This window comes from Cyrtonyx montezumae, unplaced genomic scaffold (assembly GCF_038088225.1).
Source record: "Cyrtonyx montezumae isolate F1298 unplaced genomic scaffold, pur_monq_1.0 scaffold_17, whole genome shotgun sequence".
Taxonomy (NCBI): domain Eukaryota; kingdom Metazoa; phylum Chordata; class Aves; order Galliformes; family Odontophoridae; genus Cyrtonyx; species Cyrtonyx montezumae.
In genome coordinates, this window is record NW_027071903.1 from 20,214,278 (window position 1) to 20,225,440 (window position 11,163).

Consider the following 11,163-nt stretch of genomic DNA (forward strand, 5'->3'; position numbering starts at 1 on the left):
CAGACGTGCTGAAACCCGCAGGAAAATGCTTTGGGACGGGGCAGCGGAGCAGCACCCTTGGCCAAGGCCCTCCTGCCCCCCGGGCTGTGGCTCAGGGCTGCTCTCAGCTGCTGCCCGTGCTCCCTGGGGGTCAGCTTATGCCACAGGGCTCGCTCAGCGCTGCCCACCCTGGGGGGGAGGGCTGAGGCGGTCCTGGGGTGGGTTGTGCTGTCCGTGCTGTGGGGGCAGCAGCGTGCTGGGGAAGCGGAGCTGCTCTTCACTCAGACCCAAAGCATTTCACCGTGTCCACTCGGAGGGGATCCCCCACGCTGACGTCGTTCAGATTGTTCTTGTTTTTTGTTGTTTTTTTTTTTAATTTCCCCTTTTTGTTTCTTTTTATTTTTTCGGAGATGGGGGTTGGGTGTGGGGGCTGTTTCCTGAGAGTGGGACTGGGGGACTTTTTGCTTTTCCTCGTGCTTTCTTCTCTGGTCCTGGGGAGCAGAGGTTAGTCATGGGTGTTTTTTGCTTATGTATCACATGCTAACGTTGTGTTCTCTTGCACAGAAAGGCACTCGAATCACTGAACTGCTAAACAGCTTCGACACTACTAGAGTATTAATGTTGATAAGCTTTACACGACTAGACTGGAACTAGACAGGGACTAACAGATCGTTCTGTATCCAATTCAGGGAAAGAACCAAGTCGGGATGCGTAACAGATACCTCAGTAAAATAAGCTGCAACCGTAACCCGGTCCCCGGCCGCCGCCGGGGGTCGGCGTTCAGACTGTGAAGAGTAACCCCCCCCAGGCCCGGGTTTGACACCGGCACTCGGCTTCCCCCGTGTGTCCGGGTCCCCTGCTGAGCTGCCGGGCTGTGGGGACGGGGCTCTAGAAACCAGCAGCAGAGGGAGGGCGGAGGAGCGGGTGGAGCCGGCCGAGCCCCCGGCTCCCATTCATTTCACTCAGCGCGTGCGATTGTATAGTACTCAGGGTTTTGGTGCTGCGGGTAGGACTGTTCCTCGGGCGCGTCTCAATTCTCTTCCAACTCCAGACCAGCGAAAGTTTCAAAGCGAGCAGCCAAAAATAAATATATATATATATTAAAAAAGATAAATAAATAATAAGGGTGAGAAGGGGCCGCGGGATGGGAGCGCTGCCCCACTCCCGGCTCCAGGAGGGCACTGGGACGCGGCGCTCCGGAGGGATTTGGGTCACAGCGTCGTCACCGAACAGCGGCAGCAGCCTTTGCTACTCGTTTTCTTACCTATTTAAAAGTTTAAAAAAAAAAAAAAAACACAAAAAAAACCTAAGTAAATAAAAAAAAAAAAAAAGAAATGTGATAGCCTAGGCGGTGGATAAATACCTCAACGTCTCCTTCCAACAAGTGTCTGTATATGTTGTTGTTGGGTTTTTTCTATCTTACACGTTATCTGAATGTTTATATTCCAATAAACTTCTACCTCTTCACACGGTGACCCAGCTGCGTCTTTGCGGGGCGGGGGGGTCGGGCCCTGGGATGGGGCGCGCACCCTCACGGGGTTTCACCCCCAAAATCCCCCCGTGGGAGGGGTCCTCCAGCGCTCAGCCGCCAAAAGCTGGCTCAGAGCCGCCTCCGCGGGAGGGGGGGGGGATGCCGTCACCCTGAGCAGCAGACGCCCACCCCGAGGCGTTCCTGCCCGCGCCCGCAGGAGGCCGTAGGAGGCAGTAGGAAGTCGCCATTTCCCCCGCGACGCGCAAGGGGTTAACCTCCGGACCATAGAGAGGGGCGGCTAGAGAGGAGCGGAAGGGGGCGGGGCTAGAGGCGGAAGTGGAAGTGGGGGTAGAGCGGGAGCGAGGCGCTGCTGGGCCGAGCCGGGCCGCACCCGCCGAACGTTGAGGGCTCGAGGCGGCGGTGAGCGGCGCGGCGCGGCCGGGGGCGGCTTAACGGCTCCGGGGGGGCGGGAGAACCCCTCCCGAGGAGAGCTGAGAGCTCCGAGGGCCGGGTTAGCGGGGCCCGGGGGCGGTCCGACGGCTGTGGGAGGACGGAGGGCCGCGGCGGGGGCTGAGCGAACCCCTTTCGCCCGCAGATGCACCACTGCAAGAGGTACCGCTCCCCGGAGCACGGCGCCTGCTGGGGCCCGCGCTGGAAGAGGAAGCGCTCCCGGAGCAGGGCCGACGAGGGCCATGCTCGCTGCCCGCCCCGCAGGGACCTGCCGAGGAGGTCGCGATCCAGGAGGTGAGGAGCGGAGCGGGTCCGGCGTTGAGCCGCGCTGAGACGAGCGCACTTGAAAGCGGCGTTTCTCCTGCCCACCCTGGTTCCGGGCGCCCGGGCAACGTGAACCTGAACGTGCCTGAAAGGCCGGCTAAGGGAGGAGCGTCCACGGGAAAAGCTTCCGGGCCCGGTGTCCTCAGGCATGGGTCCGCTCCTGCAGGTTGCCCGCTCCCCTTTGGGTCGGGATTTCTGAGCCCTGAGGTGCAGTTGGAGCTCTCAGAGGGATTTTGGGTAGCGGTCGCTGTCCTTGTGGACGGAGGGATGTTCTGTCCTCGCTCCGAGACGGGGTGACCCACCACCGTGGTTGCTGTCAGCTGGGTGCGTGACATGGCAGCAGTGTGGCCACATGCGTGCCCAAAACGTTCATGTTTGTCACTGCCAACGTGCTCGGATGTCTCTGAGCAGCAGCGCCTGCCTGAATCGTGGTTTGGCACGCGTGGGAAGCAGGGCTTGAGTGGAAGCTGCTTGGTCAGACCTGCCGTAGCAGCTGGGGTGCAGGAGGCCTGAATGTGAAGCACCCTTACGTGCTTGCGGGCCTTGGCTGTGGCTAGAGGCAGGGGTAGCAGCAGAGCAGGGCCCACACGCTCCTCCGTCTCTTGGTGATGGCTTGCTGCGTTGGTTTGCTGGTTGGGGGGGGGTACTGTTACGATGCTTTTCCAGCCTGACAGATGTCCTCTGTGCTGCAGCCATGACAGGATGCCCTACCACAGGAGATACAGAGACCGGCGGGACAGCGACGCCTACAGGTTCGAAGAGCGGAGCCCGTCCTTGGACGCCGACTATTGCTCGACCCGCGCGCGGAGCTGGCGGCGATCCCGCGGCAGAGAGCAGTACCGCGACAGGAAGCACCAGCACCGCTGCCGGAAACGCAGGACCAGGTCTTGTAGCAGTGCCTCCTCGGTGAGTAACATCCAGAACGAGCTCAGGATTGGTCAGGTGTTAACCATGCTTCCCCCTTTCTAGCTGCGAACACTCTGGGTGAGTACCTCTAATCCCATTTTTGTGTTTGTTTTGATCACGTGCAGTCTGTAGTCCCTAGAATTGTGTCTTGTGAAGCCAGGAGCGTTTGTAGCTCTTGGGTTTTTTTGTTCCTAGCCCAGCCCCTTTAGCTGTAATATGTGTGGAGACCAAGCTGTGCTCTCCACAGCCAGGGGAGGGCATGAGCAAAGGCTTCAGGTGGCACACACGTGACGCTGTGACAGAGCAGCCCTGGCTCCAGGCCGGCTGGACTGCTGCGTGCTGACAGCTGTGTGGCTTTACTCGCAGCAGGGGCCTCACTTCTGCGCGTCCACGTTTCTCTTGGGGGGTTTTGGTATGCAGTGGTGGTACGGAGCACCCCGTGAGGGCACGTCGGTTTGGGTCAGTGCCAGCATCCCGCTCCGAACGAGGTCAGCCAGCTGTACCGAGCCTTGTTCTTCTGAGCTGTTAGCCCTTGGTTATTAACCCCTGTCCCACCGTGCTTAGCAGAGCCCTGCACCCTCCGAGAATCCCCGTGTCCTCTCTGCCCGGCTCCACGCAGCTGTCCTCAGACTTCCCTTGCTTTGAAAACGTTGCTGCTTTCCACCCCAGTTCTGATGGAACAGGTGTTCCTTCCTGAGACGTTGTGAGGATTAGGTGGAAGTATTTGGCACGGGGTAGGGAGGATTGTCCCCTGAATGTCTTGGAAGTGCTGTGAGGTATCAGACTCCACGTCTGCCTCACTTCTGTCCACTGAGGGAAGTTTCCATCGTGCACGTTTGTTGCTTTTAACTACGATTACGATGAAGTGACCGAGACCAGATCCCTGCAGCTATAGTGAATATCTGCATGGCTTGGAACTCCTGGTGGTCTGTTGCTTTCCTCCTTTCACTCCTTTCCCACTGACTTTTTAATTTTTGCCTTAGAAAAAGCCAGGGCTGTGAATAAGATGTCCCAGTGTGGTTTGTGTGCGGTGATCCAGTGTGCAGGTTTGGGTTGGTGTGATCTGAATCCTTTCAAGTCTCACAGTTCTCTCAACTGTCCTCTCTCCTCTCTACCCCCTTCTCTGTTTCAGCGTACCTTTGGGGGTCCGTAGCTTCTCATTTTGGAATGGGAGTGGGGGGTAAGGGGTAGAGAAGACAAGCCTGATAGAAGCCCAGGCATGGAAACGTAGAGCTTTGTTTCCGTGTTTGAGGCTAAATGGAAAAGGTCAGGAATTAGGACAGCTCTCCTTGCGGACCCTGGTCCTCCTGGGAACGTTTGGCTGGCTGTCCAGTAGAAGCTAGCAGTAGCAGGGGTGAACGTGACCTCGTACCCTTAGTGGACACCTGGAGTGAAACACACCCTGGGGATTCATTTGATCTGTTCCTAAAGTTCTTCCAGGCTTAAAATTGCACCGTGAGGAAAAAAGAGCAACGCTAGATGTGCTTGCAGCCGGTCGGGTGTAGAGGTGGAGGATCAGCCTCGTTGGTTCTGTCGAGCAGTGGCAGGATGCTCTGTGGAGCTGGTGACCTGGCAGCCCAGGTGTAAGAGAGCAGGCTGCGTGGGGGACGACTGCTACTCTGGTTTCTACTGGACAGCCTGTCCAGCTTGTTTGCCAGCAGAGAAAAATGAAGTTCTTCTGGCAAAGCCCTCCTCCTCCTTGTGCCTCTGGGGCCTCCTCTGGTGCTCCTGAGGACGCTGCTCCTCTGTGCGAGTCCCGAGCCGGTGCCTGGAGCTCCCTGCAGATAAGAGGGGGCCTTTCCCTGCTTAGAGCCGCTGCAGCTAATGAGATTTTTCTTGACGTACCTGTAGCTGTTGATTACTTTTCTGTTTTTGAAGTTAGTTTGTGTCTTGACGTGTCCCTTGCAATATCCCTATCGTTATATATGCTGTGTGCCTTATGAAATGCTGGGATCTGGAAAATCCAACCACCGACGCACCGTCGTCTCCACCTTTGAATGACAACCCAATCTGCCACTTGGAACCGCCCGCTGTGCGCGCTTGGTCGTACGCCGCTGCGGGGGGCGGTGCGTACAGAGAAGCCCGCAGAGCAGTAAGCGCAGCAGGAGCGTGGAAGATGACAAGGAAGGCCACCTGGTGTGCAGGATCGGCGATTGGCTTCAAGAGCGATGTACAGCCACCTTTCGTAAAACTTTACCTCTACTTTCTATCCCCGTGTTAGACGAGATCTCTCTTACTGTACTGGAGGGGTCTCCTAGTGTTTACTGCTTATAAATGGACTGACCAGTAAATGTCCTGAGGCAGGCGATAGCTGCTTTGAGTTTTAATGAGCGTAGCAGCCAGAGACGTTTTTGTTTTGATGCTTTATGGCTGTGATTTGCAGGACCTCAGCCCTCACCGTGCTCCTCAAGTTCACACCCGCTCCTGTTTTCTCTCCTAGATGAGATTGTGGGCAGCCTTGGCGAAGGCACTTTTGGCAAAGTCGTGGAGTGCGTAGACCACGCCAGGTAGGTGGCTTTCACTTCCAAACGTCTCTGCAGCAAACCCAGATGCTGTGAAGGTGGTGAGATTAATGCTGTAACGCGCTGTTCAGCAGCTGAGAGCTTCAGCACAGGCTGCTCTACTGCCCTACAAAGAAAAGCAGGGAACTCCAGGGCTGGGCTGGCCAGATGGGGAAGCGGCCTCTTAATGTGCCAGGGCGCTTCTTTTTTTGTCCTCTCCTGTGATTACACTTGACCCTGATCTCTTCCCAACCTCTCATCTGGCTCTGAGCCCCAGAGTCAGCTTAGCACAGAGCTGCTGGGATCTCCTGCCTGCCCAGAGCTCCGTGGCACAGCTGGGGTGTGTGCTGGAGTGGCAGTGACCTTAGGGACTGCTGGATCAGGACGTGGCGTATTTGCAGAGCTTGCTGAAGCTCTCTTTCGGGTGTTACTTCGGCCTTTCACTTCAGATTTCTGTGGGTATTTAACCACTTGTCAAGGCTGGGGCAAGGACAGAACACCTAATCTCTTACCCAGCGACCCCGTTGGTTCTTGTGCGCTGTCACTCATCCCAAGCTTGCTGTCTCCTTCCCGTGCCTGTCTGTGTGTCTCAGTGTGGCCCTAAGGGCTGCTGCGGGGCTCTGAAGAACACATGTAGCAGGCAGTAACAGCTCTTGTTCTGACTCCTTTGCCTCTTCTCTTACAGAGGCAAATCACAGGTGGCGCTGAAAATCATAAAAAATGTTGGGAAGTACCGCGAGGCGGCCAGGCTGGAAATCAACGTCCTGAAGAAAATCAAAGAGAAGGACAAGGACAACAAATTGTAAGAGCGCAGCGCCTGCTGCTTCCCTCCTGTCAGGGGAAACCTGCCTCATGCCTCCATGTTCTGGAGCAACTTGTTTATTGAGATCCTAACAGCTGACACGCTAGGTTATGGTGAGGCAAAGTGAACCACAACTGAACTCTGACTCGAGAGCTGCAGTATTAGGGATCTTTATGTAAAGGTGGTTGAGCACAGTGGGGAAGGGGTGTGTACTCATAGCATTCTTGTGCTTCCAAGTCAGCTGGCTCAGAGCTTTTCCTTAGCACCAGCTGGGAGAGTTACTGTTCTGTCAAGTCTCTGAACGATGCTTAATCCTCGTGTCGTCTTCTGTGCGTAGCTTGTGTGTCCTGATGTCAGACTGGTTCAACTTCCACGGCCACATGTGCATCGCCTTTGAACTTCTCGGCAAGAACACTTTTGAGTTCCTGAAGGAGAACAATTTCCAGCCATACCCTCTCCCTCAGATCCGGCACATGGCCTACCAGCTCTGCCATGCCTTGAAATGTGAGTTACACAGGGCCGGCCTCCAGAGCTGCCAGCAGCTGTTTGTCCTCCTGCTGGTTTGGCTTTTGTCCACTACGTGACTAATTCTAGCTCCTTAGCTGAGCCTTGCAAGAAAGATACTGATTTCTGTGGACAGCAAAGCAGGAATGGAGTGGTGGTCTTGAAATTTGCTTTCTTTTCCTTCTGATAGGAATGGAGGAGAGCACTGTAAGCTCTTCTGTGCCTTTTCTATCAGACATTCTCAGTCCACAGCTAGGCTGCATGCCTCATCATAATGGGCTTTGGGAGGGAGGAGAGGAGTTGGCTTACAGGAAGATGTCCAGTACGTGACTGGACTTGGTGCTCTGATGGCAGAGCCCTGTGAGTGCTTTAGTGTGTGGTTCTTACATGTTTTTTCTCTCCTCTTCCCCACCTGTACAGTTCTACATGACAACCAGCTGACTCACACTGACCTCAAGCCAGAAAACATCTTGTTTGTCAACTCCGACTTTGATACTCTGTACAATGAGAAAAAGGTGAGCTATGTCTGAAAAGGAGTGACTAGACCAGGAACAGCCTGCCTCTCCCTCCCTGCAGAAATCAGATCTTCCCTGTTCTGTACATGTCCCGCAGAGTCTGTTCAGCAAGAACAGATTGGAAGTTGTCTCTTTCTCCCGTGTCTTTTAAGAGCCTTAAGGCACTGTTTCAGTGGCTTCAATCCGCAGCAGCAGTTGAGCAGCTTTCTGTAGCAGTGACACGAGATGTAAATAGCTCTGAGCTTCGTAGCTGTAATCGTTCTGATTAAGTGCGGTCTGGGCAGTTCTAGGGACTCCGAAAGCCCACCTCAATCCTCTGATAGCTATCAAAAGCACTGAGGACTTGTTTGCTTGCAGAGCTGCGAGGAGAAATCCATCCGGAACACGAGCATCCGCGTGGCAGACTTTGGAAGTGCCACCTTCGATCACGAGCACCACACCACTATCGTGGCTACCCGGCACTACCGTCCCCCAGAGGTGATCCTTGGTGAGTGCTGCCGGGGCTGCGGGAGCCTCAGCTCCATGCAGGAGCTAGTGCAAAGCCAGTGGGTGTGCTGGGAGCACAAAGCTAGCTTTATTCTCTTTGCAGAGCTGGGCTGGGCACAGCCGTGCGATGTCTGGAGTACCGGCTGCATTTTGTTTGAGTATTACCGTGGCTTCACGCTCTTCCAGGTATGACTCTTGCTAAGGTCACCACCCTCTGGCCAAAGTAAACATCCTTAGTGTCTAAACAGGCTAGAACTTAGGATCGAGGGGAAAGGCAGACTGGGCACTAAAACTGGCACAGGAAAACTCAGAATTTGAGTACTCGTGACTTGCTCGAAGGATGTGCTTCAGCCCGCTTTTGGTTTCTTCACTGTGCCTGTGAAGACTTGGGGAAGCGAGAGGAGCAGGGAGGGATGGGGCCTGCACACTGCTGTACTGAGGGACATGGTTTAGTGGATGATCTTGGAGGTCTTTTCCAACCAGGGTGATTCTCAGATTCCAGACTGAGGCTTCTCTTACCCTGTGCTCGTGTAGCAGACAGACCTTTCATCATCAGATCTCCACGATCTGAAGCAATACGCCGTTGCTTTTTTTTCTCTCTGCAGACCCATGAGAATCGTGAACACCTTGTGATGATGGAGAAGATCCTTGGGCCCATTCCATCTCATATGATCCACAGGACTCGGTAGGAGCCCATACCTCAGCTCCCACAGCAGGTGGCTGAGGAGTCAGGACACCAGCTGTTTTCATGCACCAGGCTTTGTCTCTGGAGGTGTAAGCATGGGAAACTCTGTCGAGTTTTGGTTTTGAGCCTGACCTCAGGCTTTAGGGAAAATGGAGTCCTGTCTTCAGGTCTCACTGTTCTTGCTCTGTTTGGGGGATGCACCCAGGGCTCACCCACGCAGCCTTACTGAACACCTCTTTCCTTCTCTCCAGGAAGCAGAAATACTTTCACAAAGGGAACCTGGTATGGGATGAGAACACGTCTGATGGGAGATACGTCCAGGAGAACTGCAAGCCACTGCGGGTAGGTGCTGCTGAGCCCCTGTGGGCATCCCTTCCTGGGATCTGCACTGGGGGAAGGGCAGGAGGTACAGAGCCCCAGACTTGATGCGGTGGTGACAGCCATAGCCTTGCTCTATGTCTCAGAACTAGGGGCTGCTGTCTGCTCCCTCCTTGCACTGGAATCTACATCTGCCTCACCCGCCCTTCTGTTTCAGACATACATGCTGCACGACTCTCTGGAGCACGCACAACTCTTTGACTTGATTAGGAGGATGCTGGAGTTTGACCCTTCCCGGAGGATCACGTTTTCAGAAGCCCTCCTGCATCCCTTCTTTGCTGGCCTGTCTGCAGAGGAAAGGATGCTGTGCGGTCGTGGCACCAGCCGGGACCTGAGCAGATGACAGCAGGGGAGGGGGTGATGCCTGCTAGATCTGTACATAGGGAAGCAGTGCTCTCAGGAGTTCAGAGGGGCACTGTGACATGAACCCTGGGTTGGGGAGGTGATGAAAAAGCTAAAGCAGAAAGCACAGATTTGTCTATTTATATGTTGTAAAGTTAAAATAAAGTGTTTCTTATTGTTTGGTACTTCCCTTGTAGGCAGGTGCAGGGCTCTCTTACTCCAGGTTTCTTTTTCTCCCCCCTCGAAGAGCCTGGAGCTGTTGAAAAAGAGGAAACGAAGCAGGGCAGTTTCCTCTCATGGAGGGGGAAAAAGTGAGAGTTGGCACACTGAACTCACCCTGCACTCTGCCCTTGTCTCTGAACCGTGGAGTGCAGCAGGGAGGCTTGTTCCACCAGGAGTATTAGGCTGCAGCAGTACAGCAGACAAGTGAATAGCACACGTGAATAGCTGCACTTTATTTCAGGGCATCCTGCAGTAGCAGCAGGAATGAGTCATTAACAAACATAGGTCACCAACGGAATAGAGCAGTGACATAGTGCAGTGATCAGCACATGGACCACAGCAGCACTCACAGACAGTTCCTATGATGGTTGTGAAGGTAGAAACGTATCTCAAACGCACTGAAAACAAACAAAAAAAAGGTGTTGCATTCTTTGAGTTGCAATGGTAGTGTGAGGGAAGGAGGAAACCGAGGGACCCAGCCCTCCTGCGTCTTGCAGAGTGCTCCAGCACACACCTGCAAGGAAGATGCATTTCAGGCAGGTGAGACCTGTACTTCCTTCCTCAAATAAACCTTTGTATCTGAAAGTACAGCCAAGCATCCAGCTGTGCTCTCATTTCCAGAAAGCGAGTGCAGTGTGAAGGTTAACAGTGCAGCACACAGCCCCAGAGCCCCCGTCGTGCCCTGAACACTGCACAAGTAGGAAAAGGAAATCCTCTTCCACAGCTGGGGGCTCATGCCCCGTTACATAGCACTACCCACTTTAGTTTTTGCTTAAAGGTGAGGGGGTTTTTGCTGCATGGGCCTCGGTGCTCCCTGATGCCGTGCAGCAGTGAGTGCAGGCCTGAGCCCTGCTGCCATCCCTGCTGAGCTGTCCTCACCTGGCTCAGTGCCCTGCTGGGCATTTAGCTTCAGCCACTGGCACAGCAGCAGGAAAGGAGCCCAGGATTAAGCCTCGAATGTTTCCGCACTACTACTGCTCTGCGTGTACAATCTACAGTTTAATAGCCAGCCCAGAGGAGACAAGAAAAGCAGAAATTTAAACAGAGGTTCTGTTACCAAAACTCTTGAACAAGGGAACTGAAAATACAGGGCAGACTAAGCCTAAGGAAGTACTAAACCAACAGCCAGGGAACTACTGCCCACCCTTTTAACTCAGATGCTGCTCTACAGGTAAAGATGAGCTCTAGCTGAAACCAGTGAGGAAATAAGAAACACAAGTGCAAGGCTTCTCTGCTTTTCCAAGAGCCACTGCTGCCCCTTCCCCACGCAGCTGAGTCAGAACCACAGCCTGTGAAGTGCTATTACAGAACCAGCTGAAGCAGGTGCTCCTGAGGAGGGGCAGGTGCTTCAGCTCAGCCCTTCCTCCAGGCCAGGACAACCTGGGAACTGTCAGTGCTCTGAGCAAAGCTCAGTCCCAGCACAATAGCCTTGCCCTTGGAGGCAAAAGAAGCCTGAGGGAACCAGGGTCCAAGAGAGCAGAGTCCTTCATCCTGCTGAGGTAGATATGGCAAGTGTTCCCCCTGTCACACAGGGCTTAGAATCACAGAACATCCCAAGTTGGAAGGGTGCCACAAGGATTGTTGGGCCCAGCACACCC

The 11,163-nt window shown here is 54.5% G+C and overlaps 1 protein-coding gene across 1 annotated transcript; it reads left to right on the forward strand.

The window, feature by feature from the left end:
- Nucleotides 1–1,851: 1,851 nt before the first annotated feature.
- On the forward strand, nucleotides 1,852–9,539 carry CLK3 (CDC like kinase 3). The gene is made up of 13 exons (XM_065733620.1): nucleotides 1,852–1,870; nucleotides 2,046–2,194; nucleotides 2,917–3,130; nucleotides 5,207–5,300; nucleotides 5,571–5,637; nucleotides 6,317–6,433; nucleotides 6,771–6,937; nucleotides 7,358–7,452; nucleotides 7,810–7,939; nucleotides 8,042–8,124; nucleotides 8,544–8,623; nucleotides 8,875–8,965; nucleotides 9,159–9,539. Exons 2-13 carry the CDS (start codon nucleotides 2,046–2,048, stop codon nucleotides 9,342–9,344), a joined length of 1,473 nt encoding a protein of 490 aa, XP_065589692.1. The 5' UTR covers nucleotides 1,852–1,870; the 3' UTR covers nucleotides 9,345–9,539.
- The last annotated feature ends 1,624 nt before the right edge of the window (nucleotides 9,540–11,163 follow it).

Coding starts and splice junctions, on each gene's coding strand:
- CLK3 (XM_065733620.1), top strand. CDS start 2,046: ATGCACCACTGCAAGAGGTACCGCTCCCCGGAGCACGGCGCCTGCTGG. Junction 2,195..2,916: donor AGGAGGTCGCGATCCAGGAG/GTGAGGAGCGGA, acceptor TCTGTGCTGCAG/CCATGACAGGATGCCCTACC. Junction 6,434..6,770: donor AAGGACAAGGACAACAAATT/GTAAGAGCGCAG, acceptor TTCTGTGCGTAG/CTTGTGTGTCCTGATGTCAG.